Below are 18,857 nucleotides of genomic sequence, written 5' to 3'. Positions count from 1 at the left end.
CTGGGATCGCAGAGGGGCTGGGATCGCAGAGGGGCTGGGATCGCAGGGGTCTGGGATCGCAGAGGGGCTGGGATCGCAGGGGGCTGGGATCGCAGAGGGGCTGGGATCGCATGGGGCTGGGATCGCAGAGGGGCTGGGATCGCAGGGGGCTGGGATCGCAGGGGGGCTGGGATCGCAGGGGGCTGGGATCGCAGGGGGGCTGGGATCGCAGGGGGCTGGGATCGCAGGGGGGCTGGGGTTGCAAGGGGGCTGGAATCGCAGGGGGGCTGGAATCGTAGGGGGCTGGGGTTGCAAGGGGGCTGGGATCGCAGGGGGGCTGGGATTGCAATGGGGTTGGGATCATAGGCAGCTGGGATCGCAGGGGGGCTGGGATCGCAGAGGGGCTGGGATTGCAATGGGGTTGGGATCATAGGCAGCTGGGATCGCAGGGGGGCTGGGATCGCAGGGGGGCTGGGATTGCAATGGGGTTGGGATCATAGGCAGCTGGGATCGCAGGGGGGCTGGGATCGCAGGGGGCTGGGATCGCAGAGGGGCTGGGATCGCAGAGGGGCTGGGATGGCAGGGGGCTGGGATCGCAGGGGGGCTGGGATCGCAGGGGGCTGGGATCGCAGGGGGGCTGGGATCGCAGAGGGGCTGGGATGGCAGGGGGCTGGGATCGCAGAGGGGCAGGTGCCTGCAGCTGCTGGCTGCTTCCCAGCTGACGTCGGAGCCGTGCACATGCGGCCAGCTCTGCCGTCAGCTGCAGCAGAGCTGTGCGGGTGAAGGTTCGCCTCATCTGCATGACAAAGTGTGCGCGGTGCCCGGGAGCTTTCCGGAGCATGTGTGGCACGGGGCTGAGAGCAGAAAAGCTGCTGGTGTCCTCCCATGCCCCTCCTACCCGGGGCATTAGAGATGCTCGGCGGGAGGCCGGGACACACCTCCCTGACTCACTGCCAGAGCCAGCAGCAGATTCTCGCAGGTTCACTGGGCCTGGGCTCACAAAAACCCGTGCGGCTCCATTGCCTGCAACCATCCCCTTCTTTGGGTTAAGCAGAGAGGAGGAGGAGGAGGAGGAGGAGGATGGCCTATGCTGAGGAAGACAGGTAAGGGGGATGCACAGACATCCCAGCTGGAAGGGGCTGGCCGGATTCCCTCGCTCTGCCTCACTTGCTTCTCCTCTTTCCTTCCTCTTCCTTCCTGGGTGCTCAATAAATGCCAGACAAGGGCTGCTCTGAAGTGAAAAAAAAAAAAAAACAACAACTGTCTTGTGGCCACCTGGTATAAGGAAATATGGCAACAGGCAGGGCACCGTGGGAGAGGTTTGGAGCCAGAAGAGGCAGGGACCAAGGTGTGGAGAGGCAGAGGTCGAGGTGTGGAGAGGCAGAGGTCGAGGTGTGGAGAGGCAGAGGTCAAGATGTGGAGAGGCAGAGGTCGAGGTGTGGAGAGGCAGAGGTCAAGGTGTGGAGAAGCAGAGACCCAGGTGTGAGGAGGCAGAGACCATAGAATAAAGAGGCCGAGACTCAGGTGTGGAGAGGCAGAGACCAAGGTCTGAGGAGGCAGAAACCAAGGAGTGGGGAGGCAGAGACCCAGGTGTGAGGAGGCAGAAACCAAGGAGTGAGGAAGCAGAGGCCAAGGTGTGAGGAGGCAGAGACCCAGGTGTGAGGAAGCAGAGGCCAAGGTGTGGAGAGGCAGAGACTGTGCTGTGCCCTCCTGAAGCCTCCTCATCTTCTGGGTGTTTATGAGGCTAACTCTGCTTCCCCCATGGCTTTGCTAACCCCGTGGAAGCAGGATGAGGGTGGGGTGGGGTTTTTCTTTGGTATTGTTGTTTTTTTCATGCCACCAAAGCTGTGTCATGGGTGACAGCCCTGTGTTGTGCAAGAGATGCCTGTCTCCTGTGGATGACAGCAATCACAATCAAGAGGATTGTGGTTTGAGCTGAGCCACTGATTTAATCCAGGGTGAAGCTCCCCAGCGCTATTATTAGGTATGCATTGCCTGAGACAAAGTAGCTGCAGAGGACTTCCTGCTCTGGGTGTCAATTCTGCTCTCCAAAAAGCTTGCTCAGACCTCAGGCTCCTGCAGTCCCAGGCTGAACATTGCATCTGGGGACCCAGAGGTCAGAGTCCCTTCTCTCCACCCCTGCAGAGCAGGTGTCTCCCTTCGTGGTCAGGAGTTCCCTGTGCCTGCTGGTCCTCTTCGATGCTCTGCATCCCAAGGTTGCAGGCAGGGTGCTGAAGGTTAGTTGTGACATCACTGTGCCTTCAGAACTGGGGACAGCTCTGATGTGGCCCAGGATCTGGGATGCAGAGAGCTCTGCTAAGCCTCAGCCTGCACCCAGAGGCTGCTCTCAGGTGAGGAGCCCTGGAGCTGGCACTTCTTTGGACAGGAAAGATTTTTAACACCACTTTTGCCTCTGAAGGGAGGGGGAAGGAAATTCCCTCAAGCTCAGCACAGCTCCAGAGCTCCAATGACTTCAGCAGGCACCGGATGGGACCCATCCCACAGCTCTACAACTTCTGGGTATGTCCAGGAACAACAGCCATGGTTTAATGCTGTCCTGCAAAGGAGCAGGCACCTCTGCAAAACAGACTGGGGAAAAAAGGGGGCCCAGAGCTCTCCATGGGGCAGCAATGTGCCCTGGTGGCCAGGAAGGCCAATGGAGTACTCAGGGGCATTCAGAAGATTGTGGCCAGCAGGTCAAAGGAAGTCCTTCTCTCCCTCTGCTCTGCCCTGGTGAGGCCACATCTGGAATATTGTGTCCAGTTCTGGGCTCCCCCAGTTCCAGAGGGACAGGGAACTGCTGGAGAGAGTTCAGTGGAGAGCTACAAGGATGGTTAAGGGACTGGAGCATCTCTCTTAGGAGGAAAGGCTGAGAGAGGCCTGGGGGCTGCTTAGTCTGGAGAGGAGAAGGATGAGAGGGGACCTGATCAATGTCCATCAATATTTGAGGGGTGGGGGTCAGGAGGATGCAACCAGGCCCTTGTCAGGGATACCCAGGACAGGCCAAGGGGCAATGGACACAAACTGGAACCCAGGAGGTTCCACCTCAACAGGAGGAGAAAGTTGTTTGGTGTGAGGGTGCTGGAGGCCTGGAGCAGGCTGCCCAGGGAGGTTGTGGAGTCTCCTTCCCTGGAGAGCTTCCAAATCCCCCTGGATGTGTTCCTGTGTGCCCTGCCCTCGGTGACCCTGCTCTGGCAGGGGGATTAGGTCACAGCCTTTGTGTGATGAGCCTGGAGATCTTTCCAAGAGGAGAAATTTGTTTGGTGTGAGGCTGCTGGAGCCCTGGAGCAGGCTGCCCAGAGAGTCTGTGGAGTCTCCTCTGGAGAGCTTCCAACCCTTCCCCTGGATGTGTTCCTTTGCTTTGGCAGGGGGTTGGAGGCAGATGTTCAAGGCCAGGCTGGATGAGGCCTTGAGCAACCTGGGCTGGTGGGAGGTGTCCCTCTGGGGTTGGCAGGGGGTTGGAACTGGCTGATCTCTAAGGTCCCTTCCAACCCAACCCATTCCATGAATCTCTGGAGGTCCCTTCCAAGCCCTAGCATGCTACAGTTCCATGATTCTGTGATCCAGGGGATCCTGGTGACCTGGTTCTTTGCTGAAGCCTGCCACAGGTACTTCAAAAGCTTGGGAATTACACTCAGAGTCTCTTGGCTGCCTTCAAGCTCTGCAGAAGGATTACAGTTACCCAACAGGGATGTTGGGGGACATCATTCACTAATGTATGTAAAGCACACTTAAAGCTTGGGGTTTGGTTGTTGGTTTTTTCTCCCTGGGAGCAAGGGATAATGCAGTCAGTCAAATGTCAGCTCCATTCAGGTCAGCTTTCAGAGCTTCTGCTTCTTCCAGGAGCTGGTGGCACACTTGGAAAACATCTGCTGGTAAACAAATCCTTCCTCATTCCCAAGCTTTGCTTTTGAGAAGTGTTTCAGCTAAATGACTCTGCCTTAATGGTTGGACGTGGGAGTAATGACATCCTGGGGCAGCTCTGACCTCACAGCTTGGAATTTACCTCTCCTATGGAGACAGCCTGAGAGAGTTGGGATTGTGCAGGCTGGAGAAGAGAAGGCTCCCAGGAGACCTTCTGGTGGCCTTGCAGGATCTGAAGGGGGCTCCAAGAAAGCTGGGGAGGGACTTTGGAGGGTGTCAGGGAGTGATAGGAGTGGGGGGGATGGAGCAAAAGTAGAAGTGGGGAGATTGAGATTGGATGTGAGGAAGAAATTCTTGCCCAGGAGGGTGGTGAGAGCCTGGCAGAGGTTGCCCAGGGAGGTGGTGGAAGCCTCCTGCCTGGAGGTTTTTGCAGCCAGGCTGGAGGTGGCTGTGAGCAACCTGCTGTGGTGTGAGGTGTCCCTGCCCATGGCAGGGGGGTTGGGACTGGCTGAGCCTTGAGCTTCCTCCCAGCCCTGACAGTTCTGTGATTCTATGAACTAGGAGCAGAGCTTTGGTGGTCAGGTGGTGGAGAGGACTTTGAGCAGGAGCTGGACAGTTGGGAATCCCAGAATCCCAGTGTGCCGGGGGTCAGAAGGGACCTCTGGGGATCGTCCAGTCCAACCCTCCTGCTAAAGCAGGGCACCCACAGCAGCTTGCCCAGGGGCAGATGAGACCTCACCTGCAGTGCTGTGTCAATGTCTGGGGCCCCCAGCACAAGAAGGACCTGGAGCTGCTGGAGAGGGTCCAGAGAAGGCCACAGAGATCACAGTGCTGGAGATCCTCTCCTGTGTGGGGAGAGGCTGGGAGAGTTGGGGCTGTTGTGCCTGGAGCAGAGAAGGCTCCAGGGAGACCTCAGAGCAGCATTTCAGTATCTGCAGGGGCTCCAGGAAGGCTGCAGTGGGACTTTTGCTGAGGTTGTCTAGAGACAGGACCAGGGGGAATGGATTGAAGGTGAGGCAGAGCAGGGTTAGAGTGGAGCTGAGGAAGAAGTTCTTCAGTACGAGGAAGGTGAGACTCTGGCACAGGCTGCCCAGGGAGGCTGTGGTTGCCTCCTCCCTGGGGGTGTTCCAGGTCAGGCTGGATGAGGCCTATGAGCAAGCTGTGCTGGTGGGAGGTGTCCCTGCACATGGCAGGGGGTTGGCACTGGCTGAGCTTTGAGGTCCCTTCCAACCCAACCCATTCCATGAATCTATGACCTCACCTCCTCTAGCTGTGTTGGTTGCTCCATGACCTCCCCCAGGCAGTCCTTAACTCTGCTCAGCACTGAGCTGCTGCCAAGAAAATGCTCTCAGCACAGATATTGACGTTCAGAAGATGCCTTCATTATCTTATTGGAGACTGCATTAGGAGCTTGCTCTGCTCCTGACTGTTTCATCAGGCATCTGATGGCTACAGGACTGACAGGACTGAAAATTGAAGCCCTGTGGTGTCCTGCAGGTAGGCAGCAGGCAGTCCAAGGTCACCTCCTCCCACCCCCCAGCTTCCTGCAGCTCAGTTCAGAGCTGGCTGAGGCATTTTGTTTGGCCAAGCTGTTTGAGCAATTCCCCTCTGAAATCAAACAGCCCAGGACCCCAAGTTCCTGCTTTTAATTTCTGGTTTTATAGGGTCACAGAATCATGGAGTAGTTTGAGTGGGAAGGGACCTTTAAAGCTCTCCCAACCCAATCCCCCCTGGAGCCAGCAGGGACATCCCCAGCTCCAGCAGGTTGCTCACAGCCACAAAGATCCTGAGTCTCCCAATAACCACCCCAAGTATAATAGAATCATGGAACAATTTGGGTGGGAAGGGACCTTTAAAGCTCATCCAGTCCAACCCCCCTGCACTCAGCAGGGACATCCCCAGCCAGAGCAGGTTGCTCACAGCTCCAAACAACCTACCCTGCAGTGGTGCCAGGCTTGGGGCATCTCCCACCTCTCTGGGCAGCCTGGGCCAGGCTCTCCCCACACTCAGTGTCAAACATTTCTCCCTTCTCTCCACTCTCAATCTCCCTCTTTCACTTCAAACCATCCCCCCTTGGCCTGGCACAAGAGACCCTACTCCAAACTCTGTCCCCAGCATTCTTAGAGCCTCTTCCAGCACTGCAAGGCCACCAGAAGGTGTCCCTGGAGCCTTCTCTTCTCCAGGCTGCCCAAGCCCAACTCCCTCATCCTGGCCTCACAGCAGAGCCCTTCCAGCCCTGCCAGCACTGCTGTGGCCTCCCCAGGCCCTGCTGCAACAGGTCCCTGTCTGTGCTGAGGGCTCCAGAGCTGCCCCAGCACTGCAAGTGGTGTTCTGATGCAGACTGATGGCATTGGGCCTCTTGCCCAGGACTAGACTGCAGGTGTGCCCCTCTGCCCACCTAGTAGGAGCAGATGAAACCTCAGGGTGTGGAGCAGATGGATGCCTGCAATGTGGTGGCAGCCCCAGGAGGAAGCTGCTGGCACTCAAGCCTTCCAAAGCCTGGGTTCTTCAGCTCCTTATGTGGTGCCCATGTCCCAGCAGTCTAACTACTGCAGAGGACAAACTCTCTCCCTTCATCCATCCATGCCCATGGAATTCAGCCTGACTATTGCAGAGGACAAAGTCTATTCCTTTACCCATCCATGGCCATGGACTTCAGCCTAACTATTGCAGAGGACAAAGTCAGTTCCTTTACCCATCCATGCCCATGGACTTCAGCCTAACTATTGCACCATCCAGGTGCCCTTGGACCTCTCCAGCCTGTTGACCACCTCTGTGCAGAGGCAGGCTGCAGGCTCTCAGGCTGCCTGTGCTTTTCATTGCCCTTGGTAGCTCAGGAGAGCCCAGAGCCCATCAGGAGCAGGAGTGGTGATGCTTTGTGACATGCCTCTGATCAAGCTCTCATTAGCCATCCTTCCACTGGAGCCCTGGGCTGAGCCCCAGCAGTGTGGGCAGCAGGAGCAGGGAGGGGATTCTGCCCCTCTGCTGTGCTCTGCTGAAGTGCTGGGGCAGCTCTGGAGTCCTCAGCACAGACAGGGACCTGTTGGAGCAGGGCCAGAGGAGGCCACAGCAATGCTGGTAGGGTTGGAAGGGCTCTGCTGTGAGGCCAGGCTGAGAGAGTTGGGCTTGGTCAGCCTGGAGAAGGCTCCAGGGAGACCTTAGAGCTACCTTCCAGTAGCTGAAAGGGGAGAGCTGGGGAGAGACTTTGACATGGAGTGACAGGACGAGAGGTGATGGCTTCAGACTGGCAGAAACTGGATTGAGATGAGACATAGGTGGAAGTTCTTGCCCAGGAGGGTGGTGAGGCACTGGCACAGGCTGCCCAGAGAAGTTTTGAAGGCTTCAAGCCTAGAAGTGTTCAAAGCCAGGTTGGAGCAGCCTGGTCTGTCCAGGTGCCCTTGGACTTCTCCAGCCTGTTGGCCATCTCTGTGCAGAGGCAGGCTGCAGGCTCTCAGGCTGCCTGTGCTTTTGCATTGCCCTTGGTAGCTCAGGAGAGCCCAGAGCCCATCAGGAGCAGGAGTGGTGATGCTTTGTGACATGCCTCTGATCTACCTCTCATTAGCCATCCTTCCTCTGGGAGAATGAAATTGGCAGAGAGGATTCAAACCTTTTGCCTCTGGCCAGGGGTAGGACATCTGAGCTCAGAAGTGAAATGCCTTCAATAACAGCCCTGAAGCTCTTATTGTTTGGGGTTTAATGACATTTTTCTCTCTGGTTTTGGCACCTTTTCAGGATTTTTATGCTTTACAGGCATAAGGCTTTTGATGCTTTTTTAAGGCTTTTGATGCTGTCTCCATAACATCCTCATAGAACAGCTCAAGAAATGCACCATGGGTGGTTGGTCCATGAGGTGGATTGCTAACTGGCTGCACAGCAGAGCTCAGAGGGTTGGGGTTGGTGGCACAGAGTCAACTCAGAGGCCTGTGACCAGTGGAGTCCCCCAGGGAGCAGTGCTGGGGCTGGGCATGTCCAACATCTTCATCAATGCCATTGAGGGGGGGACAGACAGACAGACAGGCTGCTCAGCAAGTTTGCTGAAGATACCAAGCTGGGAGGCTTGGCTGAGACACCTGAAGGCTGTGAGGCCATTCAGAGGCTTGGAGAGACTGAGAGCTGGGCAGAGAGGAAGCTAAGGAGGCTCAGCAAGGAGGAGAGCAGAGTCCTGCAGCTGGGCAGGAAGAAGAAACTGCAGCAGGACAGGTTGGGAGGGGATCTGCTGGAGAGCAGCCCCAAGGAGAAGGAGCTGGCAGTGCTGCTGGGCAGCAAGTTCTGCATGGCACAGCAATGTGCCCTGGGGGCCAAGAAGGCCAAGGGAGTCCTGGGGGGCATTCAGCAGAGGGTGGCCAGCAGGGCCAGGGAGGTTCTCCTCCCCCTCTGCTCTGCTCTGCCCTGGGGAGGCCACAGCTGGAATATTGCATCCAGCTCTGGGCTCCCCAGCTGCAGAGGGACAGGGATCTGCTGGAGAGAGTCCAAGGGAGGGCTCCAAGGCTGCTGAAGGGACTGCAGCACTGCCTGGGGAGGAGAGGCTGAGAGCCCTGGGGGTGCTGAGTCTGCAGAGGAGAAGGCTGAGAGGGATCTGCTCAATGTCTATCCAGAGCTGAGGGCTGGGGGGCAGGAAGGAAGGGCCAGGGACAGCCTCTGCTCACTGTGCCCTGGCATAGCACAAGAGGCAATGGATGGAAACTGCAGCACAGGAGGTTCCACCTCAGCAGGAGGAGGAACTTCTGCACTGGGAGGGGGACAGAGCCCTGGAGCAGGCTGCCCAGAGAGGTTGTGGAGTCTCCTGCTCTGGAGCCTTTCCAGCCCTGGCTGGATGTGTTCCTGTGTGACCTGTGCTACATTCTCTGCTCCTGCTCTGGCAGGGGTTGGACTGGAAACTCTCCAGAGGTCCCTTCCATCTCCTGACATCCTGTGAGCCTGTGGCTGAGGGAATTGAGTGCACCCTCAGCAAGTTCAGTGACTGGGGGACAGGAAGGGGGTTGCTGACACCTGAGAGCTGGGTGCAGGCAAACTTCTTTACAGTGAGGATGCTGGAGGCCTGGAGCAGGCTGCCCAGAGAGGTTGTGGAGTCTCCTTCTCTGGACATATTCAAACCCCACCTGGATGCATTCCTGTGCAGACTCCCCTGTGTGATCCCGCTTTTGGCCAGGGGAGGGGGGTTGGGCTGGCTGATCTCTGGAGGTCCCTTCCAACCTCTCATGTCCTGTGCTGCTGTGATCTTCTTTTTTTTGGAGGGGGGGGGGGGTCTGACATCCTCCCTGCCCTGCTTTTCTCTGGCAGGTGTAGCTATGAGGCGTGTAAGGAAACAGCAGATTGGTTGCGTGCCCGAACTGCCCAGCGCCCGAGGACTGCCATCATCTGTGGCTCTGGCCTGGGAGGCCTGGCAGATGCCCTGGAGAACAAGACAGTCTTCCATTATGAGGACATCCCCCACTTCCCACGCAGCACAGGTTGGCACTAGCCCAGCACCCTGCAGAGCTGGGACTGAGGGTGGTGGTTGGAAGTGGGACAGATTGACCTCTTCCAAAAAAGGGGTGGAAGGAGAACTGCTCCCAGGAAGGATTGGCAAGGATGGGGAAGTGCACATGGAAAGGCTGTGTGTGCACATGGCAATGGTAGAGGAGTGCAAAGCTGGAACAATCATAGAATCACAGAATCATTCAGGTTGGAAAAGCCCCCTGGGATCATCACGTCCAACCACTGACCCTGCACTATGACGTTCTCTCCTAAACCATAGCCCCAAGCCTCACAGGCTGGGGGTGGAGGTGTTGGAAAGCAGCCCTGAGGAAAAGGATTTGGGGGTGCTGATGGGTGAGAGCCTAGGAGAGCCCTGGCTCATTTTCCTCACCAGTGCATGATTCTATGAAGCACTTCTGGGGCTTAATGGCTTGGAGTCCAGATGGAGAGCAGTGACAAGGGGGGGTTACCCTCAGGGGTCTGTACTGGGACCTGTGCTGGTTAATATTTTCATTAATGACAGAGAGAGTGAGATTGAATGCACCAGCAGCAAGTTTGCAGATGACACCAAGCTGTGTGGTGCTGTCCATACAGCAGAGGGACAGGATGGCATCCAGAGGGACCTGGACAGGCTGGAGAGGTGACCCAGGTGAACCTCATGAGGCTCAACAAGAGCAAGTGCAGGGTTCTGCACCTGGGCCAGAACAATCCTCACTGTCAGTACAGGCTGGGGGAGGAGCTGTTGGAAAGCAGCCCTGAGGAAAAGGACTTGGGGGTGCTGAGGGATGAGAAGCTGGACAGGAGCAGGCAGGGGGAGCTGGCAGCACAGAAGGCAAAGCACAGCCTGGGCTGCATCCAAAGCAGCATTGCCAGAGAGGTGATTCTGCCTCTTTGCTCTGCTCTGCTGAGACCTCACCTGCAGTGCTGTGTGCAGGGCTGGAGCCCTCAGTACAGGAAGGACATGGAGCTGATGGAGAGGGCCAGAGGAGGTCATGAAAATGCTCAGGGGGTTGGAGCAGCTCTGCTGTGAGGACAGGCTGAGGGAGCTGGGGGTGTTCAGCCTGGAGAAGAGAAGGCTCCAGGGAGACCTCAGAGCTGCCTGCCAGGACCTGAAGGGGGCTACAGGAAGGCTGCAGAGAGACTGTTTGCAATGGCCTGCAGGGTCAGGACCAGGGACAATGGCTTGAAATTAGAGCAGGGCAGGTTGAGATTGGATGTGAGGAACAAGTTCTTCACTATGGGGGTGGTGGAACACTGGAACAGGTTGCCCAGGGAGGTGGCTGAGGCTCCATCCCTGTACATATTCAAGGTGAGGCCAGACAAGGCTCTGGGCAACCTGATCCAGTTGGGGGTGTCCCTGCTGAGTGCAGGGGGGTTGGACTGGATGAGCTTTGGAGGTGCCTTCCAACCCAGACCATTCTGTGATTCCATGATTCCAGTGATTCTATAATTCTGTGATTCTATGAATCTATGATTCTATGATTCCATGATTCTATAATTCTATGATTCTGTAACTCTATGATTCTGTGATTTCATGATTCTATGATCCTATGATTGTATCATTCCATGATTCCATGATTCTGTAACTCCATTATTCTATGATTCCATGATCCTATGATTCCATGATTCTATAATAATATCATCCTATGATTCTATAATCCCATGATTCTATGATTCTGTAATTCCATGATTCTATAATTTCATGAATCCACGATTCTGTGATTATATAATTCTATGATTCCATGATTCTATGATTCCATAATTCCATAATTCTATGATTCTGTCATCCCATGACTCTATGATTCTATAACTCTATGATTTTGTGACTCCATGGTTCCATGATTCCATGGTTCTATGATTCTATAATCCCATGATTCTATGATTCTGTAATTCCATGATTGTATGATTCCATGGTTCTATAATTATGTGATTCCATGATTCTATGATTCCATAGTTCCATAGTTCTATGATTCTATGATTCCCTGATTCTATGGCTCCATAATTCTATGATTTTGTGATTCCATGGTTCCACGATTCCATGATTCCATTATTCCATGATTCTATGGCTCCATAATTCTATGATTCCATGATTGTATGATTCCATGGTTCCATAATTCTACGATTCCATGATTCCATGGTTCCATAATTCTGTGATTCCATGGTTGCACAATTCTATGATTTCCATGATTCTATGATTCTATCATTCCATGATTCCATGATTCTATGGCTCCATAATTCCATGATTCCATGATTCTATGATTCATGATTCTATGCTTCCATGATTCTATCATTCCATGATTCCACAATTCTATGATTTCCATGATTCTATGATTTTATCATTCCATGATTCTATCATTCCACGACTCTGTGATTCCATGACTGTATCATTCCATGCTTCCGTGCTTCACCAGGGTGTGTGTCCCCTGGCGCCTGAGGCCGTGGCTGCTGTCACTGAAGCTCTGCTGTGTTCCCTCCCAGTGGCAGGGCACGCTGGCAGGCTGCTGTTTGGGGAGCTGAAGGGCCAGGCCTGTGTGTGCATGCAGGGACGCTTCCACGGCTACGAGGGGCACGCAGCCAGCACGGTGAGTCCCCCTGTCTGCCTGCCCGCCCGCCTGCCTGCCCGCCCGTCCGTCCCCCTGCCCACCCGCCCGTCCGTCCCCCTGTCTGCCTGCCCGCCCGTCCGTCCCCCTGTCTGCCTGCCCGCCCGCCTGTCCCCCTGCCCGCCCGTCCCCCTGCCTGCCTGCCTGCCCCTCCGTCCCACTGCCTGCCCGCCCGCCCGTCCCCCTGCCTGCCCGCCCGCCCGTCCCCCTGCCCGCCCGTCCGTCCCCCTGCCTGCCTGCCCGCCCGTCCGTCCCCCTGCCTGCCTGCCCGCCCGTCCGTCCCCCTGCCCGCCCGTCCATCCCCCTGCCTGCCTGCCCGCCCGTCCCATCCCGTCCGCCTGCCTGCCCGCCCGTCCGTCCCCCTGCCTGCCCGCCCGCCCGTCCCCATGCCCGTCCCCCTGCCTGCCCGCCCGACCGTCCCCATGCCCCTCCCCCTGCCTGCCCGCCCGTCCGTCCCCATGCCCGTCCCCCTGCCTGCCCGCCCGCCCGTCCCCATGCCCGTCCCCCTGCCTGCCCGCCCGACCGTCCCCATGCCCGTCCCCCTGCCTGCCCGCCCGACCGTCCCCATGCCCGTCCCCCTGCCTGCCTGCCCGCCCGTCCCCCTGCCTGCCTGCCCGTCCATCCCCCTGCCCGCCCGCCCATCCCCCTGCCTGCCTGCCCTTCCGTCCCCCTGCCTGCCCGCCCGCCTGTCCCCCTGCCCGTCCGTCCCCCTGCCTGCCTGCCCTGCAGCCAGGGCAGCTCTGGGCACAGCTGCAGCACTGCCTGCGGGAGGGGAGCTGCTGCCGGGAGCTGCTCCTGCCCTGCAGGTTGCTCTTGCTTGGAGAATAGATTCCTAGAGGTGTAGAATGGGCTGGGGTGGAAGGGACCTCAAAGATCATCCAACCTTCTGCCATGGGCAGGGACAACTCCCACCAGCACAGCTTGCTCAAGGCCTCATCCAGCCTGGCCTGGAACACCTCCAGGCAGGGGGCAGCCACTGGGCAACCTGTGCCAGTGTCTCCCCACCCTCACTGACAACAATTTCTTCCTCATCTCCACTCTCAGTCTCCCCTTTCCCAGCTCAAACCCACTGTCCCTCATCCTGGCACTGCCAGCCCTTGTCCAAAGTCCCTCCCCAGCTCTCCTGGAGCCCCTTCAGGTCCTGGAAGGCTGCTCTGAGGTCTCCTTGGAACCTTCTCTTCCTCAGGCTGCACAGCCCCAACTCTCCCAGCCTGGCCCCACAGGGGAGGTTCTGCAATCCCCCAACCAGATCAGGTTGCTCAGAGGCCCTTCTGAACAGGCCCTCCCCAGGCTTCCTGCAGGTCCCCTGCAGATACTGAACTGCAGCTCTAAGGTCTTCCTGAAGCTTTCTCTTCTCCAGGCTGAGCAGTCCCAGATTGCTTTGGCCTTGGAAGGGACCCTCCAAGGGCATCCTGCCCAACCCCCTGCAGGCAGCAGGGACAGCTCCAGCTGGAGCAGGCTGCCCAGGGACACAGCCAGGCTGAGCTTGAATGGCTCCAGGGATGGAGCCTCCAGCACCTCCCTGGGCAACCTGTGCCAGTGTCTGCCCAGCCTCCCTGGGCACAACTTCCTCCTGAGCTCCAACCTAACTCTGCCCTGCTCCACTTCCAAACCATCGCCCCTGGGCCTATCCCCACAGCCCCTTCTGAACAGTCCCTCCCCAGCCTGCCTGCAGCTCCCCTGCAGAGCTTCAGCTGCAGCTCTCAGCTCTCCCTGCAGCCTTCTCTTCTGCAGGCTGCACAGCCCCAACTCTCCCAGCCTGGCCCCACAGGGGAGGTTCTACTTCACTCTGCTGAGACCACACCTGGAGCTCTGTGTCCAGTGCTGGAGCCTCTGTTCCAGGAAGGATCTGGAGGGGCTGGAAGGTGTCCAGAGAAGGGCCAGGAGGAGGAGCAGAGGGCTGGAGCTGCTCTGCTCTGAGGACAGCCTGAGAGAGTTGGGGTAGTGCAGGATGGAGAGGAGAAGGCTCCCAGGAGACCTTCTGGTGGCCTTGCAGGATCTGAAGGGAGCTCCAAGAAAGCTGGGGAGGGACTTTGGAGAGTGTGAGGGAGTGATAGGACTGGGGGGGATGGAGCAAGACTAGAAGTGGGGAGATTCAGGTTGGATGTTAGGAAGAAATTCTTGCCCAGGAGGGTGGTGAGAGCCTGGCAGAGGTTGCCCAGGGAGGTGGTGGAAGCCTCCTGCCTGGAGGTTTTTGCAGCCAGGCTGGAGGTGGCTGTGAGCAACCTGCTGTGGTGTGAGGTGTCCCTGCCCATGGCAGGGGGTTGGAGCTGGATGAGCCTTGAGCTCCCTTCCAACCCTCACAATTCTGTGATTCTTCTTTTTCTCCTGCCTTTATTTGCCCTTAGTGGACCTGTAGGAAATGTGGGCTGGAGTTTTGATTCTCTTTATTTCAAGATCAAGGTTTAATATGTTTCAATTATTTGTGTTTCAAGGGGGGGGAGTGGGGAGGAGGGTGTTTAAAAACTGGAGAGATGTTGCTGTGTCTCCTTGCAGGCTCCCACAGACCTTGCTCTGCATCAGCCAAGCTGGTGAGGAGCTGCAATCCTCATTGCACCTGTGCCTTGGCTTCTTGCAGGTCACCTTTCCCATCAGGGTCTTCTTTCTCCTGGGAGTGGAGAACTTGATTGTCACCAATGCTGCTGGGGGACTGAACCCTCACTTCCAAGTGGGGGACATCATGTTCATCAGAGACCACATCAGCCTGTTTGGGGTGGCAGGGCACAATCCTCTGCGGGGCCCAAACGATGAGAGGTAAGAGGACATCAGCTCCACGTTGCCAATAGCTCCTTCCTTCTCCCCCACCCCCTCCAGCCACAGCACTGCCACTCCTGTCTGCTGGGAGATACCTGCTGAGAGCCAGAGCTTGGTTCCAGGCACCACAGCCTTGTCTGGTGTGATGGAGCTGCTAGAGCAGAGGACAGGCAGGGAGCTGCTAGCAGAGCAAAGATAGATCCTGTCTGCCAAAACCACCCCGAGGGTAGGGGATCAGGGAGTGGACTGGTTGGGAAGGGACCTTTGAAGCTCATCCAGCCCAACCCCCCTGCACTCAGCAGGGACATCCCCAGCCAGAGCAGGTTGCTCACAGCTCCAAACAACCTACCCTGCAGTGGTGCCAGCCAGGGGGCAGCTCCCACCTCTCTGGGCAGCCTGGGCCAGGCTCTCCCCACCCTCAGGGTCAAACATTTCTCCCTTCTCTCCACTCTCCATCTCCCTCTTTCAGTTCAGACCATCCCCCCTTGGCCTGGCACAACAGACCCTGCTCCAAAGTCTGTCCAGAGCTTTCTTAGAGCCTCTTCCAGCACTGCAAGGCCACCAGAAGGTCTCCCTGGAGCCCTCTCCAGGCTGCCCAAGCCCAACTCCCTCATCCTGGCCTCACAGCAGAGTGCTTCCAGCCCTGCCAGCACTGCTGTGGCCTCCTCTGTCCCTTCTCCACCAGGTCCCTGTCTGTGCTGAGGGCTCCAGAGCTGCCCCAGCACTGCAGGGGGAGTCTCAGCAGAGCACAGCAGAGGGGCAGAATCCCCTCCCTGCCCCTGCTGCCCACACTGCTGGGGATCAGCACAGGACAGGCTGGGGCTGGGCTGGCAGTGCTCGGTGCCAACTGATCTCCAGCTTCGCACCCCCAGCACCCCTCAAGTCCTTCTCCTCAGGGCTGCTCTCAGCAAATGCACTCTCTGGACCAGAGCACTCTGTTAACATCATCTCTTCACTGCAGGCCTCAGCCTGATGAGGTGGCTTTCTTGGCAGCCCCTTGGGAATCTTCCAGCTCGACTGCTGCTTGTAGAGCTGGGAGCTGAGCTCTCCTACAGCAGCTGTGTAGCAGGATTTTAACCTATGGGCAGTGCACACAGAGGGTCTTGGATCCTCACCCCTGGGCTGCAGTTGCCACCAGGCATAGAGCTGCTTGAGCAGGAGGTTGGATTAGATGACTTCAAGGTCCCTGAGGGCAGCTGGGGAAGGCTGGGGGTTGTCTGTGGACTCTTCAGGGTCTTTAAACACAGGCTGCCTCCTGCTCCAAGCAGCCAGCTGGAAGAAGGAATAACTGCAGCCTTCTCTGGGGGAGCCTGCTCTGGCCAGACAGGTTGGGCTGGATGCTCTCCAGAAGCTCCTTCCAAGCCCAGACCATTCTGTACACAAGCAGGAGCCTTGACAGGCTAAGTGAGGGACTTGCTCCCCTCATGGGTTCATGGATCCATGGCATGGGTGGGATGGAAGGGACCTCAAAGCTCATCCAGCTCCAAGCCCCTGCCATGGGCAGGGACACCTCCCACCAGCACAGCTTGCTCAGGGCCTCATCCAGCCTGGTCCTGAACACCTCCAGGCAGGGGGCAGCCACTGGGCAACCTGTGCCAGTGTCTCCCCACCCTCACTGACAACAATTTCTTCCTCCTCTCCACTCTCAGTCTCCCCTCTCCCAGCTCCAAGCCATTCTCCCTCATCCTGGCACTGCCAGCCCTTGGCCCAAGTCCCTCCCCAGCTCTCCTGGAGCCCCTTCAGGTGCTGGAAGGTTGCTCTGAGCTCTCCCTGGAGCCTTCTCCTCTCCAGGCTGCACAGCCCCAACTCTCCCAGCCTGGCCCCACAGGGGAGGTTCTTCAGGTGGGCATGAATGGACTGCATCCCTGGCAGGGGTGGGCATGAAGGGACTGCATCCCTGGCAGCTCTGCTCTTCACCTTTCCCTTTTCTCCCCCTGAGCTCTGGTGCCAGGGAAGGCAGCAGCAGCAGCTCTCAGCAGGGCTCTGCCCTTCCCTGCCCTGCAGGTTTGGTGCCAGGTTTCCCTGCATGTCAGATGCCTATGACCAAGAGCTGCTGGGCCTGGCACGGGAGAGTGCCCAGGAGCTGGGCTTCCAGAGCTTTACCCGGGAAGGAGTCTACTGCCTGCTGCCAGGGCCCTGCTACGAGACCATCGCTGAGTGCCGCCTGCTGCAGGCGCTGGGAGCCGACGCCGTGGGTGAGCTGGGCTGGCAGGCTGGCACCTGGGCACGCAGGGCACACAGAACCAGGAGGGCACCTGGGGCACACAGGGCACACAGAACCAGGAGGGCACCTGGGGCACACAGGGCACACAGAACCAGGAGGGCACCTGGGGCACACAGGGCACACAGAACCAGCAGGGCACAGGGATCCAACAGGACACAGATCCAAGAGGTCACAAGGCATCCAACAGGGCACAGGGATCCAGCAGAGCACAGATCCAGCAGAGCACAGATCCAAGAGGGCACAAGGGATCCAGCAGGGCACAAGGGATCCACCAGAGCACAGATCCAGCAGGGCACAAGGGATCCAGCAGGGCACAGAGATCCAGCAGGGCCACAAGGGAGTGCACTGAAAGGGAAGGTCCTGTCCGGGGCTAAATCCTGCCTCCTGCCTGACCCTTGGCTCTGCTCCCACAGGCATGAGCACCGTGCCAGAGGTGATGGTGGCCAGGCACTGCGGGCTGCGGGTGCTGGGGCTCTCCCTCATCACCAACAAGGTGGTGCTGAGCTACAGCAGCCAGGAGAAGGCCAACCACGAGGAAGTGCTGCGCATCTCGGTGGTGAGGGCTGAAGAGCTGCAGAGGCTGCTCACTCACCTCCTGGGCAAGCTGCAGGAGCACACAGCCTCCCCCTGACCTCCAGCCCCTGCACACTGCCACCCTGGCACCCCCCCAGTGGCTGCTGGAGGAGACCATCCCCCCCCCCCCTCCTCAGCCTGCTCTCCTCCTTCTGAATAGAGTTCATCGAATCGCAGAGCTGTCAGGGCTGGGAAGGGCCTCAAGGCTCAGGCAGTGCCAACCCCCCTGCCATGGGCAGGGACACCTCACACCACAGCAGCTTGCTCACAGCCACATCCAGCCTGGCTGCAGAAACCTCCAGGGATGAGGCTTCCACCACCTCCCTGGGCAACCTCTGCCAGTCTCTCACCACCCTCCTGGGGAATGTTGAGCTTTGTACCTGTCTTTCAGGGCTCTGCCTTGGCTTTTGGCCAGAGTCAGTCCCTTGTTAGGTGCCAGTGGCCCAAACTGGCGCTCTGGGGCTGGCAGATGGTAGCAAGGAGCCCCTGATGAGCTGCAGCTCCTCCTGGTTCTGCTGCAGAGCGTTTGGTGTCCCTCCCCCCTCCTGCACAGGTCTCTGCTCACACCTTGCACTGAACTTCTCTGCCAGGGGCCAGGTCAAGAGCTGGCCATAAGGCTTGGTGCCTGCTGGAGGTGCTTTGCTGGGGGCCTGATCTAAACATGAGCCAGCAGTGTGCCCAGGTGGCCAAGAAGGCCAATGGCATCCTGGCCTGCATCAGGAAGAGTGTGGCCAGCAGGAGCAGGGAAGTCATCCTGCCCTGTGCTCAGCACTGGTTAGGCCACACATGGAGTGCTGTGTCCAGTTCTGGGCTCCTCAGGTTAAGAAGGAGATTGAGAGGCTGGAAGGTGTCCAGAGAAGGGCAATGAGGCTGGGGAGGGGGCTGGGGCACAGCCCTGTGAGGAGAGGCTGAGGGAGCTGGGGGTGTTCAGCCTGGAGAAGAGGAGGCTCAGGGCAGACCTCATTGCTCTCTACAACTCCCTGCAGGGAGGCTGTAGCCAGGTGGGGGTTGGGCTCTGCTCCCAGGCAAGCAGTGACAGAAGGAGAGGACACAGTCTCAAGCTGTGCCAGGGGAGGTTTGGGCTCGATGAGAGGAAGAAATTCTTCCCAGGAGGAGAGATTGGCCTTTGGGATGTGCTGCCTGGGGAGGTGGTGGAGTCACCATCCCTGTTCAAAACCAGCCTGGATGAGGCATCAGTGCCATGGGTTGAGTTGATTGGATGGTGCTGGGTGAGAGGTTGGGCTGGATGATCTCAAAGGTCTGTTCCAACCTGGGTGATTCTGTGATTCTGTGAAGTGGAAGTCCACAAAAAGCCTCTGAGTTTTTGGGTGAGGACCAGGATACATCAGATGGCCCAGGCTGAAGGTTAGATCTGCCTGGAACAAGCAGTGCTGGGGAGCTGCAGC

General features: G+C 57.9%; 1 protein-coding gene across 1 annotated transcript; it reads left to right on the top strand.

Annotated features, from left to right (window-relative positions):
* The first annotated feature begins 1,059 nt into the window (after positions 1-1,059).
* On the top strand, positions 1,060-17,509 carry PNP (purine nucleoside phosphorylase). Its single transcript, XM_054389843.1, has 6 exons — positions 1,060-1,082; positions 9,124-9,293; positions 11,779-11,882; positions 14,479-14,654; positions 16,659-16,849; positions 17,292-17,509. Exons 1-6 carry the CDS (start codon positions 1,060-1,062, stop codon positions 17,507-17,509), a joined length of 882 nt encoding a protein of 293 aa, XP_054245818.1.
* The last annotated feature ends 1,348 nt before the right edge of the window (positions 17,510-18,857 follow it).

This window comes from Indicator indicator, chromosome 19 (genome assembly GCF_027791375.1).
Source record: "Indicator indicator isolate 239-I01 chromosome 19, UM_Iind_1.1, whole genome shotgun sequence".
Lineage (NCBI taxonomy): Eukaryota > Metazoa > Chordata > Aves > Piciformes > Indicatoridae > Indicator > Indicator indicator.
Note: the sequence above shows the minus strand (reverse complement) of the source record. Positions and strands in the feature narration are given on the sequence as shown.

Bases quoted from the DNA above. Each gene is read 5' to 3' on its own strand.
- PNP (XM_054389843.1), top strand. From the start codon at position 1,060: ATGGCCTATGCTGAGGAAGACAG. The intron at 9,294-11,778 runs GTTGGCACTAGC...GTTCCCTCCCAG, and splicing joins CCACTTCCCACGCAGCACAG to TGGCAGGGCACGCTGGCAGG. The intron at 14,655-16,658 runs GTAAGAGGACAT...CCTGCCCTGCAG, and splicing joins CGGGGCCCAAACGATGAGAG to GTTTGGTGCCAGGTTTCCCT.